Source organism: Rhododendron vialii, chromosome 3a (assembly GCF_030253575.1).
Source record: "Rhododendron vialii isolate Sample 1 chromosome 3a, ASM3025357v1".
Lineage (NCBI taxonomy): Eukaryota > Viridiplantae > Streptophyta > Magnoliopsida > Ericales > Ericaceae > Rhododendron > Rhododendron vialii.
Window position 1 is genome coordinate 34305398 of NC_080559.1, and position 21682 is coordinate 34327079.

Consider the following 21682-nt stretch of genomic DNA (forward strand, 5'->3'; position numbering starts at 1 on the left):
TTTTTATAAAAGTATTTTAGCGGATAACAAAATCTGATAATCCAACAATGTAAACTGGGCCAATATCCCTATTCTATCCCTTTGATGAAGATTATTGGTCTTCAAGCTGATCAACCAAAACTTTCATCTACAAGGACTCAAACCTTCCTTCTCAGAAGTCTGAATCCCTTGTTCTTTTCCGAATCTCAGCGAGTAGTATGATAAGCATACCGATCTAAACGTGCAATCTGGTGATGGAGCTCACGACGGGGTGACAATTTAATAATTTTTATCCTACAGGGTCAGCTATGGCTTAAGTCCAAACATTCAATATCAATTGGGTTCCCTAGTCGATTGGGGGTGCAACTGGTTTAATCGAGCCCGCCCTTTTATTGAGGAAAACAATATGATCTAGACGTAGAATCGAATAGAGAGTTCAGTTTTTAGTGTGGTCTGATTGAGGACTATAATATGATTCTCAGAGTTTTAAGGACAAAATTCGTGTTTTCATGATAAATTTTCAGTAAGGACAAGGAAAATAAGGGCGCCGCTATTCGCAGCCATTTATTTTCTTTCATAGTCCACTACATTTCAGAAAATGGTCGTTGAAAATTATAAATAACATTTCGGTAAATTGCTGTTGAAAACTAGATTATATTTCGGTAACTACATGTCGAAAATATGTTCAACTTTCGGTAAACAACTGCCGAACATACATTTTCGGTAAATATCTGTTAAAAAAATATTATATTTCAGTAATTGGATGCTGAAAATATATCTCAATTTCGGTAACTAAATGTCGAGTATAATTAGAAATTTTAAACGGGCTATGGGAGAAAATAGAGGGCTGCGAATAGCGGCGCCCGAAAATAAAGAGAAACTGGCTTGTTTTTATGGGTGTTAAAATATTCGCCATATGTTTTTGGGCATTAAAATATTCATTTCAGATCTTTATTAGTATATTATCTTCTGTTAACTTCGCCAAATAAATGAAAAATATCTATCATATGCTTTTTTGTCAGTATTTTGTTAATCACTCTTTATTATATTCTCTCTTCTGGATTTTTTTTTTTTTTTTTGATCCGAATTATATTCTCTTCTGTTAACTTTGCCAAATAAATGAAAAATATCTATCATATGCTTTTTTGTCTTCTTCTTAATCCTTTTGCTTTGATTTTTCTTTTGAAAACAATACCTTTTTTGGGCAATTGGATTTCAAAGCCAGTTTGCGCGCACCCAGCCTAGACTAATTCGTGGATCCTGAAGTTAATGATCGGACAAATTCTCCAACGCGCCTCGACTAATTCCTGGACCCTGAAGTTAATGATTGGACAAATCCTCCAATGACCCTAAAGTTTGGAATATTTGACCTCCATGGAATTCAAACATGCGACATAACGAAAGACAAATACTGATTGGCTTTCTCAAGGTCACTTGGCCAAACCGCTTGGGGTCTGAAAACAATGGTTAATTTTATCCCACCTAACCTAGATTTTCATTTCAAACGTGTTCAAGTGTCATACATCCGCATCAAACAGAAATTCGTTTTATCAAAGAATCTTAAATGTAGAAGAGGACGGTGAGGCGTGTCAAATTACAGCTGCCGTCTTCTTCTCCGTTTGCGTCTACGTCCACTTCTTGCGTGGAACTTTCTCTACCACTTTTGGGTAGTGTTTTCTGTACTCAGAGTATTCCTATCCAAACCATATGGATTACCCTTATCGTGGGTTTGTTCCCATCGATGGGCTCCAGTTTGGGGTTTGTAGCCCTTTGGGCAGATTTTGAGTAATCAAAATCTTCTGAGTTTGTTAAAAAAAAAAAAAAATCTTAAATGTAATAGTTAGACAAACAAACCACCTTCCCAAAAAAGATGATAGCCAAATAGAGAGACATTTGCCTATGGTGTGGTGCTTGGAGAGAATATTGGGATAATATACCTCTCCCACGTGCATGATTTTTTAATAAGCACTACACATGATCTCCAAGGAAAGAATAATTGGACTATAAAAGGGTGGCATAGGTAACCCATTTCTAGGCACTAATAAGAGGGGGGAAAATTGCTAGAACCGCACTCAAATACGCACCAATTTACACACTTATACTCATAAGTGTGTGGACCCCACACACACTGTATGCAAAATTTTGATTGTCTGGCCATCGGTGTTTATAATGCTTCAGATTTGTTGAAATTTTTTTGCAAAATCAAATCTTGACCTGATAAAATCTTACCAGTAAGAATATTTAAGAAAATTTAATCACGAATTATCGAGATGAACAGTTATGATGCAGCTCATAAATACTTGACCCGGCCGAACAGACAGCTTGTCTTTTATGTGGCCCATCATAGTAGGATTGATGTTTATAACATTATACAAGAATAGAAGTGTCAGGTGACCCCATCAGCAGCCCAAATGACCAAATTAAAGTACCATTTCATTATCAATGAGCTTTGTGTTACTATTTCCCCACTTCAAATCAAAGTTGATGTAATCATGTGACAGACCTAGTGGTTGAAGCTTTTTCTATTTTTGGCTGGCTGCTGATCTGTGATGAGAATGACTGATATGTCAAGCTAGCTTCATGCTAATATTTCTAGGTTGTGAGATAATTACGGTCAGGCTGCATGAGTGTGTATAAGACTGGAAATGGATTGAGGGATCTTTAATGGGCTCAAAATCATTATGGGGTATGGAGAGAGAGTGTGTATTTGTGACATTTGCGTAGGTGTACGGTACGCAATTTGGTCTATGTCTGTATATCTCGGTCAGTACAGTATGGAATTTAAAATTTTGTAGTAGTAATTTGTAAGGTATACACCTACTAACCGCAACTCCAACCACGTAGCTCTAATCACAACTGTCTCACTTGCATGTGGACCTGCTCTGTGCGGGGCAATATCCTTATGTATAGGTTCCAGATAAATGTGAGAGGAGTGTGAATGGAGCCGTGGTTAGTGGGTGAACTATTTATAAACTGTCACATCCTCTTATAAAAGGGTATTGTTACAACTTACAAAGGAAAGTGTCTCGGGCCTAGGGCTACAAACGAATTGAGCAGCTCGCGAGCTAGGTTTTGGTTCATTAACACTCGGATCGTTCGAAAAAATCTTGGCTCGATTAAAGAGGCTCGTTTATCAAATAACTAAACTCGGCTTGTTAAAGGCTCGGCTCGTTAAAGCTCGACCCAAGCTTGAGCTCAAATTTTTGGCTCATTTATTAAACAAGCCATGCTCGAGCTTGATAAAGTTCGGCTTGTTTGCAGACCTACTGGGCCATTTTATGGAAGTATGGATTTAATCCACGGCCTGGTGAGTATTGTGCTAGAACCAAGACCCTAACAAACAGATAGCCCAACTCAATTTGGGCCTTACTGGCAACATGCTACACACGTGGCAGCATGTGGTTACTGTTCACAAAAAGCACCCTACATCCATTGATGATATAGTCCCTCTAGTTTAATGAAATTCAGAAATAGAACCCTGAGAAACTAATCTGTATCATTCTTTATTTCGACCTTAGTCCCTCTATCAACACACTTTTCCAACGCACCCCCTATCCCTCGTTTCGCCTATTGCTAATTCCAAATCCTAGGGCTCCCTCCGCCGGCCACTCTCTTCACTCTCAATTTCCGGCAAGTCCCCTCTCTCTCTCTCTGGGTATATGTAAAGGTACACTTTTGCACTACATCTGTCTCTGTCTTTTTTATATGCTATTTTCCTTCAATAATTTCTTAGTTTGTGTAAAAAAACTAGATTTTGTGTTTTTGAGATTCGGACGTTGGTTTTACTAGGATTTTCTTGACAATCTTCTTATTTCTCTGGGTTCTACTTGGACTGTTTGTTAATTTTAGAAAAAAAAAAATTGGTCGTTTGTTATCTGAGTTGACGTGGAATGCTCTGACGGTGCATTGATAGATTCAGATCTATGGCTTGGAATTTGTTGTCAGAGGCTGTTTTTTTAAACATTAAGTTATCAGGGCACTTACCAAGTCTCATTTTAAGAGCTTGTTACTAATTTGTGCTTTGCTGACTGTTCGGGGTTTGATGTAATTGGTGTGATTTGTGCATGTACTCAACTACGCAGTCGGGAACCACGTAAAAATTCGTGCCTTGCATTCTCTGTTTTTTTTTTGTTAGTCTTTGTGCGTTGTGTGTTTATTGGTTGGGCCTATTTCCCAACAATTGTTTTCAAACAAGGGCAAATAAGATTTTGCATTTCAAATTTATCACTGCACCTACAAAGTGAAAGTATTTTTCTATTAAAAGTGTTATTGTACTGTATCTAACTCTGAGGAATTTTTCAGTCCCACACTCAGAAATTTGTTAATCTCACCAGAAATTGTACATATCTAACTCTGAGGAATTTTTCAGTCCCACACTCAGAAATTTGTTAATCTCACCAGAAATTGTACATATTTTTCCTCTGAAAATAGAACTGGACCTTCTCAAATTAAAGCGCCCTTGTAGTAGATGTGTTTCATTTTCTAACCAACTAGGTTTTCCAGTTTTTCCAGGGATGACTGACAAGTTAAATATTCCATTCTTCACTCCCGGTTGAGTCTCAGACTTGCCCGATAAGTGCATTATATTTGCGGGATGAGGCTATATGTACCGGAGATTAGTAGGGTTGAAGCCTCGTGACCCTCAGTGTAAGGGGCAAAAAAGAAGCATTGTCCAAGTAGGGTATTTGCAAGTGGCCAAGTGCATATTGTAGGTGGTCATTTTGAAGATTAAAAGTAAAAGCAGAGAACTCTGTTTGGTTTTTGTTTTGTCTTAATTTTTTTTATTGTTACGGGGACTTTTGTTTCTACACTTGCCGTTTTTTATTTTTTTCCAAGATAGTTACACTTACACAAGATTCAAAAACCTTGTGTTGGTGTTTCTTGAAAAGTAGGTTGTTTCTAGAACGAATGTGTTTTTTGCAAACATTTTCCCTCCTAGTTCTATTAGTTTTCTGGAAAATTAAAACGAACAATAGCCTACAAAAAGGATACCGAACAGGAATGCCCCTCACTATGATCCATGCCAATGAGTTTTTAAATCTCCACCTCTAAATGTTCAGACATTTTTGCGATCTGGAACTTATAGGATCTGAGGTACGCTGGTATGTGTTTTGCTTTATGAAATTGTCCAAATCACTGTTGTAAATGGCTATGTCTACAGCCCTTGCTTAAACTCACCTAGAATATTAACTGCTTTACAAGCTGCCATGGTTTGTGCCATGAGGAGAGAATAAGGTTATGGGATGAGTTTTGCCAAAGTCATACTATTTGTTTTTTGTTCTTAGGGTTTGGTTGAGTTTAGGGGAATTTAAAATGTTCTTATTAGCAAGATGTCATGGTATCTATGACTTATCTGGTGAAAGTATTTATATTAGGAAGACTGGAATGATAAACCTTTGTTTTCTCTGATATCTTTGTAGGAACTTCTGAAGATATTTGAGATGGTGAAGGGGAAGCTTATATTAATTTGCCAATCTGGTGGTGAGCTTGTGAAGACTGATGACGGCTCCTTGACATATGCTGGAGGAGAGGCACAGGCGGTCAATGTTAGCTGTGAAACACTGTTTAACGATCTGAAGGTGAAATTAGCTGAAATGTGTAATCTGGAATATGAGACCGTGTCCATCAAGTACTTTCTCCCGGGAAACACTCGGACTGTCATCACCTTAGCAAATGACAAGGACCTAAAAAGGATGCTTGATTTCCACAAGGATTCAGTAACAGCAGATGTTTTTGTAAAGGGACAGGAAGGTTTTAATCGAGATGCCTTGAACAAATACACCAGCAGGTACTTGCTTTAGATTGAAAACACCCCCATTCTTTTGGTGTATTCCTTATTTGTTGCTATAAACTATTTATTACAACTATAGATGCCAATTACTGCTCCTGCTCAGTTGCTAGGAAAGGGAATGAAGATGATATGAGAATATCGAACTTTTTTGTACTTCTTAGCTGTTTAGCTAGCAGAATATGTGTGGGACACAAGTCTTAACTTTTCCATTTAGATTAGTTATAACTCAAAACTTATCCTTCAAAAAGTACAAGAGTTAGCAGAAATCTTACTTTTAAGCAAGTTTATTTTCTTTCTTTACTTAACTTGCACTTTTCTTATTAGTAATATTGTAAAATGTTGCTGATGGTGAAATGATAGCATCAATCCTCTATACTGTGATGCAGTCCTTAGTGATTGGCATGTCGATGGTGACCCAACTTTTTTCCCCACGTGCTTGCGTGAAATAATTAACACTTGCAGGGAAACGGGTATAAAAGTAGCCGAATCTGTGAGCCGTGTTGCACCCACCAGAGCTGCAGGTACTCAATCACCAGTTGATGCTGCTAGTCCAGATGGGACTCTTACTTCTCGCGTTGGCACTCGAAGTACTGTTGCCGCAAAAAAGACTACTCCTGCCGCCACAAAAAAGGCTACTCCTGCCACCACAAAAAAGGCTAAAAAGGCTACTCCTGCTGCCACAAAAAAGGCTGCTCCTGCTATTGCAAAAATGTCTACTCCTGCCACCACAAAAAAGGCTACTCCTGCTGCTGCAAAAAAGGCTACTCCTGCTGCACCGAAGAATCAAAGTACTGCTACACCAAAGAATCAAAGTACTGCTGCACCGAAGAAGGCTATCCCTGCTGCTCGTGCTGCCAACCGGAGAACTGCTGAACCAAAGAAGGCTGCTCCTATGGCTACTGACTCTGCAACAGGTGTTCATGATGCAACTTCTAGGAGCCCAACTAGATCAGATACTTCCTCAAACGACTCTGTTGACGCCGATAGTGATGATTCCAGTGGTGATTGGCCCTCTCCTGTTACTTTTTCTGCTAAGGAAACTGCTGACAGCTCAATGGAAATAGATAAAAGTGTTAGTCCTGCAGATACTGTCAAGAAGCGCAGGCGCACCGCCGCCTGGAAAATTGGTGCAAATGGTCCCACCATTTTTTCTGTCCCTGATGATGAAGGGGACGAAAGATCGCGAAAAAGGAATAGCCAAATGGTAATGCCTGGAAAAGCTCGTCGTGCAAGATCTGGTGACATGTCGTTGGAAAAACTAATTGAGTCGTGGAAAGGGGGTATTACGGGTTTTGGTCAGAAATTCAAGAATGTGTATGAGTTTCGGGATGCATTGCAGAAATATGCCATTGCACATCATTTTGTGTACAGGTTAAAGAAGAATGACAGTAGCTGTGTAAGTGCCAGATGTGTAGCTGAAGGTTGTTCTTGGAGGATTCATGCAGCTTGGGTTCCATCTGCTAAGTCCTTTAGGATCAAAAAGTTTGATAACTTACACTCATGCGACGGGGAGTCATGGAAGTCTGCTCATCCAGCAAAGAATTGGTTGGTGAATATTATCAAGGATCGATTACGAGAATCCCCAGATCAAAAACCCAAGGATATAGCGAATGGCATTCTGCAGGACTTTGGGATCGAATTGAGTTATACGAAAGTGTGGCGTGGAATTGTGGATGCTAGGGAGCATATTCAGGGCCCATGTAAGGAAGCATATGATAAGCTGTCTGGGTACTGTGAGAAGATCAAAGAGACAAATCCTGGAAGTATTACAAATCTCATAATTGGCGATGACAAAAGATTCCAATGTATTTTCATCTCCTTTCACGCCTCAATAAATGGTTTCCTGAAGGGTTGTCGTCCCCTTATTTTTCTTGAAGCTGCACCTCTCAAATCTAAGCATCAAGAAGTTCTACTGACAGCAACCGCGCTTGATGGAGATGACGGTTTTTTCCCAATTGCGTTTGCAATAGTCGATGTTGAGAATGATGATAAGTGGAATTGGTTTCTGGAGAAGTTGAAATCTGCATTGCCAACTTCAGAACCCATAACGTTTGTTTCCGATAGAGAGAAGGGACTAAAAGAGTCTGTGCTTAAAGTATTTGAGAATTCTTATTGCGGTTACTCCATGTACCACCTTTTGGAAAGCTTGCAAAAAAATGCGAAGCCACCGTTCCACGGAGATGGGAAAGGGTCGTTACGTGGCTATTTTGTTGCCGCCGCCCATGCTCTCCGACTCGTAGGTTTGAAAAAGTTCACTGAGCAAATTAAACACGTCTCTTCTCAAGCTTACGATTGGGTCATGCAGATTGAGCCAGAGTCTTGGACAACTACAACTTTTAAAGGTGAGCGCCATAACCAAATCACAGAAAATGTTGCAGAACCATACAATAAGTTGTTGGAGGAATCTCGGGAATTGCCTATAACACAGAAGATAGATGCACTAATTTCTATGATGACCCGTTTGATAAACTCTCGTCAAACGGATTCAAGCAAGTGGTCTACAAAACTCACTCCATCAAAAATGGTAAAACTACAAGAAGAAGCAGTTGATTCACGCGGTCTAAAGGTTTTCATCTCATCCGATACCATATTTGAGGTTCGCGATGATGTTAGTCATGTTGTGAATCTCAATAACTGGGACTGTACTTGCCTTGTCTGGAAAACTACTGGACTACCTTGCCGCCATGCTATTGCTGTGTTCAGTTATGCACACAAGAGTGTGTACAATTATTGCTCAAGTTACTTCACAGTAGATACCTTCCGTTTAACGTATTCCGAGTCCATAAACCCTGTGCCCGGGTTTGACAAGATTGCTGAAAAAGATGAAGAGGATGTTTCAGATACTGAGGATGTGCTTCCTCCTTGTCCCTCTCAATCATTGAGTCACGGGAAACCAAACAAGCCGAAAAAAGGGGTCTAAGTTGTAGAGTAGTTTGTTACACTTGGAGCAAGGAGGCTGGAAAAAATGAAAAGCTCCTTTCATAGCTTCTTTGATTTCCTGGTGTGTTATTCTGTACAGTTTGTGTAACTACTTGGCAATGAGGCAGTCTCATGTACTCAGCAACGTGGTTGTGATGTGCAATTTTCTCCCTCATGGTAGGTTAGCTCATTGTCCTAAACAGTTAAACTGTCTTGTTGGTTTCCCAGCAGTATTTATTCAGATGTCTCACAGTTTCCACCAATTTAATTTAATTGTATTGTTTCAGTCCACTATCCATTGAACTAGGGGTTAGCCTGGTGGGGAGGCGCTCTTTCCTACAGGCTGTGATATTTGATTCAGTATAGCTCAATGTTGGGAAGATATGCTTATATATATGCATCATTGTTTTCTTGGAAAAATAATATTTTGTACATTTTTTGTTTCTATGTAAGCGTGTCTGAAACAAGGTTCTGAATAATGCACCGGCTAGAGTATCAATTTTCCTACCAGTACGGTGCATGTTGGTACCGCTGTACCGGTGAGATACCAGATACCATTTTGGATTTATCACTATTAATGCTATTTCTCCACATCAATTTTTTTTGCATAACATCGACATTTACCTTGGTACTTTTAAAAGTAGTTAGTACTGCCCGTCCGGTACTGCCTGGTATTGATCAGTAACTAACTGGTATTTGAATCAGAACGAAATTGGAGGCGTAGGATATCGGGATTTAGTCAATACCGTTGTAGAAAAACCAACTTTGATTTATGCTCTCCCAGGTGATAGATAGCTCGGCAATGCTTCTTATGCATGAATAATTTTTTTGTCGTTAATACGAACCTTTTTTGCTAACATACGTAATCAGCTTCTTCTCATTTTCTTAATAGAAAAATTATAAGAGGATTTATGTTATATTAATTTGAGGGGGAAAAGAAAAAAAAAACATCCGTTGGGGTATGACTAGAATATATTACTACCTGAAATCATGCTATAGCTAGGGGAGCACTTCTGATTAAAAGTGAGTTTTCATCATCGTTAAATTTTTTGAAATCATCCTTGATCCAGGCCTCAAGATCGATTGCAACAGGTTTACCGACATTGTGGTGTTCCTGAAACCGTCCTTCGCTTTGTTCTCTCGCTCGCTGAGATACTACCAGCTCCGGTAATCGAGTTCCTCATGGTATGGTTTTTCTCTTGAGCCGAGGCTACTTATCGAACTCCTTCGGTTGAAGTAGGGAGGCATCCTTGGTTTTTCGGACCTGTTCTCCTATGTTAGGGCTCCTTCTCATCAGATAGGTTCAAACTCGTCCTTGGCCAGTCATGGGTCTCATGACTAGTTGCGCCAAATGGTACCGAGATATAGCTTGCGTCTCAGAAATGAAGGAAGAATTTCAATAGTCACCCATGCTATTTCTACTTGCAATTTTTCATGTTTCTTTTTAGAACCGGACCGGGAACTAGCCACACAAGGAACTGCCTGTAGGCAGAATTTTGAACAGATAAATCCGAAATGCCCAAATCACGATTTTGCTCTCCGCACTTGGTTTTATATATTCCGTCTCTATGTGAAAACTCAAATATTTGACAATCTTCTATAGCAAGAGGAATATGTCCGTCGATCCACATTTTTAGCAAAATCCATTCAGAAACTAGCAATAGAATGAGAGAAGATGTACAGCATGAAAACAATTCAAAGCTAGCAATATAATTCAAAGTACATAGCCTGTCTTTAGCCCAACAAAACATAAGTACATAACCTGCAAAGCGATGTTAGATGTAAATCTACAGCCCGGAACTTCCCTCTAAATATATCCGGTTAGCTTTCGGAAACAAAACAAAACGGGAACAGAAGCTGGTTCAGAAAGTTACAGTGAAGTATCTAAGAAAAACATCAAAATGCAACATTCTTCACAAACTATTTGTAATACTAGTAACAAAACAGAATTATAACTTGCGAGCCTGCATTACAGCGTTTAATAACGTCAGCTGCAATTTCCCCGCTAACATACATCCTGCTTTGCAAAACTAATTATGTTATTTGTCATTTCCTTCAAAGTGAACATGTCTACAATCATTCCAGCCCTCTTGAAGCTTCAATCTGCGAGAGAAGACCTACACATAACGGGCAAGGCGGGTCCCGTTTCTCTTCATGGCTCGTTCTCTGTTCCAAACAGTCAGCATGATAAACATGCCCACAAACCAAAACAGCAACAACTGAGACATCTCCAGAAGAGATACCATCGTCGATGATAAAAGGCTTCCTTTTCAACAACCTCTGGCATATTCCACATTCCATCTTCACCGCAGTAGATACAGTGTTCGCTCCAGGGAAACCGGACCTAATTCTTTCTGGTTTGTAGAATGCTTTATTATCCTTGTTTTCTGAAAAATAAATCAGAAGAAAGGCAAGCTTTTCATTAGAATGCATGTGATGACAGTGCCTTGTACCTTGGCTGCTTTCATTGTTTATTACTTTGTAAAGTAGATCAAGGGAGTAGTAGGAGTAAATTTTAATTGTGAAAAAAGAGGCCTGTGGTAATCTATGTAGCACCAACACAGACACGCTTCAAGAAACCAACACGAGTACACGACACCAAGACTCAAGACATGTAAGTTCTAAAATTGGAGGACACAATACACGTTAGGGGACACGTTTTTTTAATGCATGTATACTGAAGTACAAATAATAAATAACAAATAAGGCTCTAATTGTAAAATATGTAACACCGTATATACCTTCGATCATATTTATCATTGCGTCATTCACAAAAATATTTCAGCAAAAACCATTTCATCATTAATGATAATACCCTCTTCACATATGAGAAATGACTATAAACCACCTGGGTTTCAGTGTTCATTTCATTGACAGACCAATAACCATTTCAATTTGACCAAAAACATTATGAAATTAGCCAAAAGTGGTCTGTTTTGACTTTTGACAAAGTCACCCCTTTTGATAGTACAAAAGATAATAAAAAGCTTTCAATCTCAAATTTTGACCTAAAAGTACTAAAAAATTTCCGTCTTAACCAAAACGGTTCTTTCAATGAGTAAAAAATAAATGGTTGTTAATAATTTTTATCCTTTTTTATCAAAACAGCTCCTTTCAAAGGCTAAATAACAGTCATTTTGATTCAAAATATGTGACAGTTGATACTTTTTTATTACTTGTCATTATTGGAAAGGTGAATTTGTTGATATAGGTAAATTTTTGCTGATTCCATCACGTGTTTGGTCGAGCATTGGTTGGTGGGGTGTCGTGAAATGAACATTTGAAACCACATGAGGTTTATACTCATTACTCATACGTAAAGGGGGTATCTATCACTAAGAAAAACCTCTGGGGGTGTCATTGAAATTTACGAATCATTATTTCAATAAACCATCATCCTTCACAAAAAAATAAGACCTCCCTAAGTTTTAATGAGTCTACTATTTTGTTTAACAACCCCGGCTTTTTTTGCGAGAGTCTCAAGAGTGCCTGACTGCCTGGAGTATTTTTTAGTGTCCCCTAAGTTTCAAACGAAAATCGTTGAGAAAAAATACACTTTGGATTTGAGTGTCAGACATGCGTCCTGAGAGGGTCGGTATCCAACAAGTGTTAAGACACAGGTACGTGACCTCCTATGAAGTGTCCGTGCTACATAGGTGGTAATCCATCAGAGAGGAGCACAGCTTCCATAAAATGCTTTGACAGAGGCCGTTATCCACACGATGGCTATGAATTACTTATCATGAATGCATATCCGTAAAAATCCTCCTTCAAATTCGTAATACAAAGCCAAGTGGCAAAATGTGCCTCCATTAGTGTTACATGGATTCTTCAGTTACCTTAAACATGCCTACCAAATATGACAAGGGTAGATATTTGTCCAACACCGTAACACCCATACCAAGATTGAAAACTTGAATCCTTCACGTTCATTCCCAAATAATAACAACAGCTTATATCCATGTATAATACAACATATTATACATTTGAATGTCATGACCTATCCACATATCTCTTGGATACAATGTTCTGTAGCAAACCTGAACAGTAAATTTGTTTCCTAGGTGAATGTCTAATGAAAAATGGCAGACACATAGCCAAGTGTCCACTGCATTTTGATGGGTCCATCAACATAGTTTTTGTTGACTTAATCAACGCAAATACAGCTTACTTTCCACCATAATAGGGCATTAAATAATTGTTACTCATAAAAGAGAAGAAGAAGAAATCTACCTGTGTGATGTCCAAAATCTGAGTTGCGTTGACTACCAAATTTAAAAGGGAGTTTCTCATCGCATGGAGCACCCTTGCCGCGAGAAGATGATGCACCAGAATTGTTGGCCGAATTACGCCGAGAGTACTGACGGCCGTAAAAATGACGTGGGTGTCTCAACAATAATGAATGGTTAAGATTCTGATTCGGATGGTGGGTGTTTGGCAGCTTCCCAGAACTATCCATGATATCCATAATTGATGCAAGAGACCTTATGGTACTACTATCAACTGAATGAGAAGATTTCTGCAGCGAAAAGGGCAAAGAGATAAGATTTAAAAGCAAAACAATCGGACACAAATCGAAGATATAGAAATTTGCAACAAACATTCAACATTATTCTAGGTGAAATCACAAGACATAATATGATCTCCGTCATTGTAATAGGGAAATGGTGCAGAAACTAATTGGGAGGGCTAGAACATAGAATTAGCAGAAAACTGAGGTAGAGAGCAGAAGGTATCTATTATGAGAACAAATTAGAGACAACATACCTCTTTTGATTGTGAATCCATTCTTGAGGAATATGGCATGATGTCTGCAATACTCGAAATGAGATCCAATAGTTAATCACAAATACAATTTTCCACCAGGAGATAAACCGAAGTGTTAGCACCAACCAAGAAAAGCAAATAAGACAAAAGGAAAGCGTGTATTTGGGGCTTGATTCTCCTACAAAGGTTAAAATGCTGTACAGAACTGGCAAAAGGTCTCAAAAAGCATACAGAAAGTGCCACAGAGAAACTTAAAAATCATCTTGTTAAACAGAAAGGCCAACAAAGGGTTTTAGAGAGCCTTTGGGAGGACAATCTGCTTTAAAGAAGGGAAAGGTCATAATCACATTAATTCTAATAAGAAGCAACTGAATGTTAGTTTCTCTTGGGAAGTCGGAAATCCAAAATCGGTAAGTTTCCAAAACTATCCTCACAAATATCTATAAGGAGCAACAGAGGAAATGACACCTTGAAATTCGATGTAAGTGCAATCCCCAAAAGGGACCAACATTAAGGAGGGGATGGAGTATTTGGGTGATAGGAAGATTCAATGGGGTAAGTTTCTTCATGGAGTGAGATATGTGATGCGAACTCCTTTCACGGGACTTTAGCCGGGAGTAGAAGTTTCACTTTGTCATGGAAAATCATATGGAAGGTGGCCTTTTTCGTGTAGACATTAGGAAAGATTCTCAAAATAGGAAATGCTGCCAAAATTACAGGGCATTTCAAGAGATTTCAACCCTCATGGAGGTAAAACATTTTGGGAAAACTGGTTAACCAAATTAAGTGTTTTTTTTTTTTGGATAACCAAGCGTCTGGGCCAGCTTACGCATAGCGAGGGCCCCACTTAAAACCCCAATTAAGTTGCAAAATTAGCAATCCCATTGTTTCTTCCATAACCAAAATCTCTATTTCCCTTGTCCATAATCTAAGGCATGGCCTCTTAGAGAAATTGTCCAGCCGAATTCACATTAAATTCATCTTTCAGGCTTCAAAGAATAATACCCCACAATTCCATCGCCCAATTAACACGTGTCAATCAATAAATCAGTGCTGATCATATTTACAAATTACGGAATTTCACCTTGAGGGTTCCTTCACAAACATCCCAACAGCCTCTTTTACATGCAAGTTGCAACAGACCATTTCACCAGCAATTAAAACAACAAATCAACGTAAATTTTCAATTCTTGCCGTAAAATGTGAAAATGTGCATATAAATTCTCCGTGAGCAGAACCCATCACCCAAACATAATGGTAATTCAATTTGAACATTATAACCACAAAGATGAATACAGTGAGAGAGAACCCCAAAGAAGACGGAAATTCTAAGAGAGAGAGAGAGAGAGAGAGAATTGAATGGGGGGAAATGATACCCGGAGGAGGAGGAGTCGTGTTCTGGTCAGACCTTCGCTTTCTCTTCCCCATTAAATACGTACGGATGTATATGCAACTGCAAATGGGTTATATTATCATAGGTTTTGCTACTTTTTCACAATTATCAACGGCCAGAAAGCCGCCAAATTCTAGGGTTTTGGTGTCTGTAGCGTCGCGGAGATGGAGCAGGAGGCAGCAGATGTACGGTGTGCAAAGATGGAGAGAGGAGAGAGAGTGGGTGCCAGCAGTTCTGTGTGTGTGAGAGAGGGGAGTGAGGAGGGGAGAGAGAAAAAGAGAGAAACCGTACGAAAGAAACGCCGGAGACCAACGTTTCAACTCCCGTCCACATCACCTCCGTTAACACGGGGACACGTGTTTATAGGAATTCCAAGATTTCTTGGTGCTTGGAAAATGCTAACATCAACCTCAAGGCCAAGAATAATATGTAAAAATGCATTGATATTCGCAAAAATAAATGTATTTATATCAAAAAAAATGTATGAGACATATATTAATATCCGAATTTCTTTGTCATTATCTACATGCTATTATTTTACGCTTGTTGGGCGGAGATTAGCAAATTCTTTGTTTCGGGATTGCAGTTTGCATGTTGTTGGGCTGAGACCTTTCGAAAGCCCAATGAGTTGCTTGCAAATGTGGGCCTCAAGGCCCAGTATATGAAACTGATTAGAGATTCTGGCAGGCCGACTGGGCTCTATTATAAGGTCTTGGGTTGTCTAATAAATAGTGCAAAGAGAAGGCCCAGTTATTAATTAAGGCGTCCGGGAAAAAACGAAAATTTTCATTACTCTTGAGAATCATGGACCCCTGAAAAAAGAAAGAAAGAACTACTGTAAGAATCCAACCCCAATTTTCCCGGTCAGGGGCGGACACAGTGGGGCGCAGGGCGTGGGCCACGCTACTACTAAACCTTACTGTAATTTTTTTCCTGTGATTTTTTTTTTTTTTTTTTTGCATTCTTAACGAAATACGGTGTTAAACTCCTTCAACACCGTATGAAATTACTACGTCTGCCACTGAAGTAAGTCGATAATAAAATTATTCCATTTTTTTTTTTGTCTCTCTATTTTTGTTCATTCCTTGTTCATCGATCGTCTCCTAATTTGTTCATGAATTCCCCGTTGTACAAGGTTGTTCAAATCCACGAATGTTATAGCTAAGCCACTTTTTGACAAGTTTGGTTAGTATTAATTATAATTATCAAGGAAAAAAACCATGCTTATAAAAACGAAAGGAAGATTTGCAGGGAACCACGCAAGGAAAAACGTGTTTAGTACTATTCTGGGTCCCACAAAAATCTAGAAAAATATTCATAAATTTTGAATATTATTTTATGAGCCCTATAAAAAATCAGCTCCAATGGACATCCGTAAGTATTACTTTTTGAGCTGATTTTTTATAGAACTCCATAAAATAATATTCAAAAATTTATGAATATTTTTCTAAATTTTTGTGAAACCTGAAATGAACCCAAATGCGTTTTTTCTTATGTGATTCCCTGCTAATCTTCGTTGCGATTAGAATTTCTGGCTTATAAAGCATAAAGCAATATAAAACCGAATGTTAGTTGGAGAAACACCAAGAAAGACAACAGGAAAAAAGGCGTAAGCACAAATTCCACTGAATTAATGGGCATAAAAAGTTGATTTAAGAGAGTAAATTATTCCAAGTTTCCAGATGGAGTATATCCTTACATTATTTTGTCCTGAATAAGGAAGGGAATAAACCCCCAAAGAAAACTAATAAATGTTTGTTTTTCATAAGGTCGTAATCGAATTCCGCGGAGGTCAAACATTTCAAACATTTGGGTCATTGAAGGATTCACCCGATCGTTAACTTTAGAGTCCCAAAATTAGTCGAGCTGCACGCAAGCTGACCCGAATATAAAAAAAAAATTAAGAAAAACCCCATTAGTCACAAATATTAATAAAGATTCCTCGCCAAGTGTTGATAGGAACCCTCAAACTATAAAATAATTAAGCACACAATCCTAGGATTTCTTAAAAAAATTGACGGGCCACATAATCAGGGGTGGAGTCATAATTCTTATTATTTGGAAAAAAAAAAATGATAAACCTAAGCAAATCTGTGGGTTTTCTTACAGTAATTTTTAAAGTATTTGGGTCAAGGCTGTGTAATTAATTAATCAAAAACTACACCCGAATTAGAGAAATTTTGAGAAGGTGCCACGAACGTCGGAAGATTTGTTGATCAAGTTATTCATCTCCGTTGTTACTTGAAAAAGGGGAAAAAAGATTTATCACGCTAGCCTGTCGGCTTCCCCCAACTCTTATGAAATCGATATTGGTAGTTTGTTGTGCACGTACAACAACATCTTCGATCCATTTCTATTCTCTTCGATCCGCACGCCAATTCTATGTGGATAGTATTGTTTAATTTTCACATACTATTTCACGTGTTGTCGAGATCTATAGACTAGTCGAGACGACACCATTTGATGAGGCACACAAAAGGCCCCGCATTCCGTGGAAAAAACACAGCAGTGTCGTACTATGTGGAAACTAAAACTGTTTTCCGGCAACCTCAAAAAGAGGTGAGATCTGGGAATGGTTGCTTGTGGGGAGGGTTTGGGCTTTAATTGCAGAACCCATATGATAGGGGATATTATTATATATTTAAAAGGAGGTCCCACGGTCCCACGGTAACCAACTAGAAGAGAAATGATAGGATCGTTCCAACCCCTCTTCAATATTCCCACCACCACTCGTTTAAATTCATTTTTTTTAAATAAAGACAAAAATAAGTCAATAAGCGATATTTTTTTTGTCTTTATTCAAAAAAAATTAGGTTTCGATCGTAATTTTTTACCTTTTAGATTCCTTTCGTCGTGACGAAGCAATAATCTTCAAAAAATTGACGGAAAACTAATAAATGCGAAAAAAATTTAAATAAAAAAAGAGAGGTCAAATGGCTTATTAAGCCGAACAACCCTGTAGTGTGTTATTCTACATCCTATATATATGTGGTTGTAGCCCAGCGATTCTCTTGTTCGAGCTTCTTTAGAGGTGTTTGGGGTTCAGGGCTATGGACAGCTTTTAGATCCCCTATGAACTAACTAAACTAATTCCCCCGCTAACCTCCTATTGATGTATACATTATTAGGAAGAACAAAAAATTCCTTCAAGTGCATGGACCTCCATAAAAACCTAGTTTCCTTGATCTCCCTTTTTTTTGGGTATGGCCCTCTGTAATCTTATAGTATTTCTTTTTTATTTATTCCCTTTTTTCCAAATTTTCCACTTTCCCCTTTATTCTCTCTTTAACTAGAAGCTGATCATCAAATCATGCACCATATGTAGCATGATAACAGAAAGAATTAATACATCCTTGAAAAAAAGTAGGGAGGATAAATGAGCCAAGTAAAGTATTGTTCCAAGTTTAGTTTTGAAAACTCAACGAGTTTATATAATACTCCTATGTTCTAATTTAGTCGACAATCTCGAAATATTTTTAATCGAACGAACGCGAGCTAAACAATGTTGAGTTGTTTGGATTTTTATACATCACAAGCTATATGAGCCGGAATAGCTTGTTCGAACTTGATAATTTATTTATGTAATAAACTATATTAATATATTTTTAATGAACGAACATGCACGAGCTCAAGTGTGTAGCTTTGTGTCGTGAAAGTTGAGATCTTTCAAATATAAAGACTTTATATCCTTTTATCTCTTAATTTTGCTTCAAAAAATGAAACAGCAACAAGGAGTCATTGAATATTAGCGGCAACAAATACTTGTTTCATTTTCTTAATTGTGCTCCTGAAAAATAAATAAGACTGGATAGTGTATGCATGCAATACAACGATGATTTATTTGTAACGTTTAACAGCGATATAAAAATAAAATTGTCTATATCTCACAATGTATGATATTTTTTATGATTTTAAAAATTTTGTTTAAAATAATTAATTGAGATTTATAAAATAAGATCCATATTGAATATATAAAATATTATAAATTAAGAGATATAAATAATTTTTTGAAATGTCCATAAAATGAAACAGGCAAAACAAAGTTGGACGGAGGGAGTATAATTTATTTGTAATGTTTAACAGTGATAAAAAAGAAGAAAAGAAAAAGGGGAAATGTTTTAATAGCTAATAGGTTAAATAGACGAGAGATTTTAGGGACACATCAATTTGTCACATCACAATCACACCCATTTCACATACATACATCTCACATACATGTGGGTTCCTAGCAAGTCCCTAGCATTTATTGTGAAATTTCCACACATGCATGTGAGAAAAGTGTGGTTGAGGTGTGACACATTGATGTGTCATTAGCATTTCCCTAAATGGATACTCATAGTATTGGTGTAGTGTCGAAAGAGATGTGAGTAAATAAAATGAAAAATATGCACTTTCACTAATTTTTTTTAACTAAACACTGGTGTACTTGCTCTTATGCTCAAGACTAAACTATGTATCACATACATGCATGCCTCCTTATCAAGCAGGGTCAATCTACTTTGTCTCGAAAATTTCTGTGCCTCTGTGTCGAGAGGGGTTTTGGTCGTTTAGTTGTGTATTTTTTTTATATTTTATATCCAATGGTTGGAAAACCATCAGTTGTGTATTTTTTTTATATTTTATATCCAATGGTTGAAAAACCCTCGGCACAGAAACACTAAAATTTTCGGCACAGAAGATCTTGCCTCTTATCAAGCCATCCAACCACCGAAACATCTGTGGCCCATGCTCCATGCATCATTATATATGTTTATCTTGATTTTTTTTCCCTTCAATTACCAAACCAATAATCTTATCCCCTATTTAATGCCCAGGCCACTCATACCATCTTTGACACAGCACGACCACGCACGTATATGACACAGACCTACTTCTAAGATAATTTCTTTTCTTTTTTTTCTCGTGTCATTCTAAAATTAAAATATTACGGTCATTGTTTTAATGTATCAAACTAATTACTGCTAAAATACGGGGTGTACTGCAGACAGTTAACACAAAATAAAAATCAAGTTGTGCCTCGCATTCCAATAAGTTATAGATATTGATTATAATATGAGGGGCCGGATTTTGGAGTATTTCTTTAAAAATAAAATAACAACTAGAATGTTGGATTGGAGTTGCTAATAAATAAAAAGCAGTTTAAATTACTTTTTAAATAGAATAGATTATTTGGCAAAGTATCAATCAGAGATTTAAACGGGTACTGGGTTGTTAGCTTGATAATGGCTAAAAGTCTAAATGCTGGTACCAAACAATTGAGCAAATAAAATAAAATTCATAAAAAAAAAGTCAAAAAAAGCTTTTTCACCATCCAATTATTGTTGTGATTTTGCAATCAGAACAACAGTGGGCCATCCCTGGAAATGCGTAAAGGGGTGCGTAATGAAATTCCAATCCTATCCATTTACATTTATCCTAAAGCATCCGGCCAGTGAAAACCGAGTCGCACTATTGGTACCGACTGGGTCGGTACCGAAATTGTAGGGACGATCGCGTCGGACCATCTATAGCCACTGGACGGCCGATTCGAGTCGTTCAAAATTTTTTTTAAAAAAAAACAAGGGGGCCGATTCAGGAATCAATGGCATCCGAGGTTGTAAGGTACTTGATCCGAGCACCCTTTTTTTTGTGTATATACGTACTTTTAGAATTTTTGGGCGGTTCGGATCGGCCGTCCGGTGGCCGGAGACAGTCCGGTGCGGCCGTCCCTACGATTTCGGTACCGACCCCGTCGGTACCAATATCATTTTCGATAAAACCATCCCTAAACAAAGGGCAATTCTATGGGCACAGGCCGTTTATGCACCGATGGAATACTGATCGTCGCACCGGGTTCACCTTTGAGTTTCACATAAATAATCTTATATCTAAACCGTTGATTAATAATTTTAAATATATTTTGGAACAACCCTGCAGTGAAAAGTGAAAAATCAAATAAATTAGTGGACCTTGTATGCCGATATATGCACCATCGGTGCAATCCGTCGTTATCCATAGACGGGTTGAAAATACAACAAAGTAGAGCAAATAAACCAAAGTGTAGCAGTAAAAGCAAAAGACGATTCGGGAACGAAAATTTGCGTGTAAAATACGCTGGAGGAGTTATCCGATCATTTTGACATCTCAGCCACACGTCCCCCTTTCATAGACAAATGACAAAACCATATCTTTCCTTTATCCATCTGTCTCTATTTTATTTCTGGTAGATTTGAATAATTTCTCCCTCTACCAGTCAATGAAACTGTAGATGGTGATGAATTAATCATAGGGTATGTGCATTTTATATGAGTTTATGGGAAAGACTACGATACACATTTTTTATTTGAGTGTGTATCATATGCACCTTTCAAAATGTTATGAATTATAGAGAAAATACTACGAATTGTATTGATAAAAAGTTACGAATCGTGTAAAGGTTATGAGATACACCAAAATGTTACGAATCATAATGAAAATGTTACGAATCGTACCGCTGAAAAGTTATGAATTCTAGAACAAAAGTTACGAAAATACACTAAAATGTTATGAATAAATCATAAAATAGGTGTATATAGTACACCATTTTAAAAAAATGTGTATTGTAAACTTTCTCCGAGAGTTCTAACAAATCTTGTGTTTAGCGAAATATTTCTCCCTTTTCATTTTCTGTGATGGTTGTATATTTTTTCTCGCTACATGCATTATGCTCCACGAAGAGTTTTGGTATTAAGAAAAGGCAACCCGGGTCGTGATTGATTGTCTATTTTCGTTTTTCGTGCCGTTTTTTTAATACTTATGTCTCCCAATCTACAATATTTTTCATAATTTTGAAAATTTTGTATTATAGATCTAAT

General features: G+C 37.7%; 2 protein-coding genes across 3 annotated transcripts; one reads left to right on the forward strand and one right to left on the reverse strand.

Moving 5' to 3' along the window:
- The first annotated feature begins 3455 nt into the window (after positions 1 to 3455).
- LOC131320270 (uncharacterized) lies at positions 3456 to 8957 on the forward strand. The gene is made up of 3 exons (XM_058350926.1): positions 3456 to 3609; positions 5400 to 5767; positions 6233 to 8957. The coding sequence occupies exons 2-3, from the start codon at positions 5421 to 5423 to the stop codon at positions 8688 to 8690; spliced, it is 2805 nt and encodes a 934-aa protein (XP_058206909.1). The 5' UTR covers positions 3456 to 3609; positions 5400 to 5420; the 3' UTR covers positions 8691 to 8957.
- A 1410-nt stretch (positions 8958 to 10367) lies between these two features.
- Positions 10368 to 15250, reverse strand: LOC131320272 (uncharacterized). Of its 2 annotated transcripts, none has more exons than XM_058350928.1 (4): positions 14833 to 15250; positions 13457 to 13500; positions 12923 to 13208; positions 10368 to 11076 (listed from the first exon to the last, which is right to left on the reverse strand). In XM_058350928.1, exons 1-4 carry the CDS (start codon positions 14882 to 14884, stop codon positions 10766 to 10768), a joined length of 693 nt encoding a protein of 230 aa, XP_058206911.1. In that variant the 5' UTR covers positions 14885 to 15250; the 3' UTR covers positions 10368 to 10765. The 2 variants fall into 2 exon arrangements, with proteins under 2 accessions (XP_058206911.1, XP_058206912.1); XM_058350929.1 differs by lacking the exon at positions 14833 to 15250 and adding an exon at positions 14541 to 14790.
- Between the last annotated feature and the right edge of the window lie 6432 nt (positions 15251 to 21682).

Coding starts and splice junctions, on each gene's coding strand:
- LOC131320270 (XM_058350926.1), top strand. CDS start 5,421: ATGGTGAAGGGGAAGCTTATATTAATTTGCCAATCTGGTGGTGAGCTT. Junction 5,768..6,232: donor TTGAACAAATACACCAGCAG/GTACTTGCTTTA, acceptor TAACACTTGCAG/GGAAACGGGTATAAAAGTAG.
- LOC131320272 (XM_058350928.1), bottom strand. CDS start 14,884: ATGGGGAAGAGAAAGCGAAGGTCTGACCAGAACACGACTCCTCCTCCT. Junction 13,501..14,832: donor CACGACTCCTCCTCCTCCGG/GTATCATTTCCC, acceptor CGAGTATTGCAG/ACATCATGCCATATTCCTCA. Junction 11,077..12,922: donor AGATTTTGGACATCACACAG/GTAGATTTCTTC, acceptor TTTATTTTTCAG/AAAACAAGGATAATAAAGCA.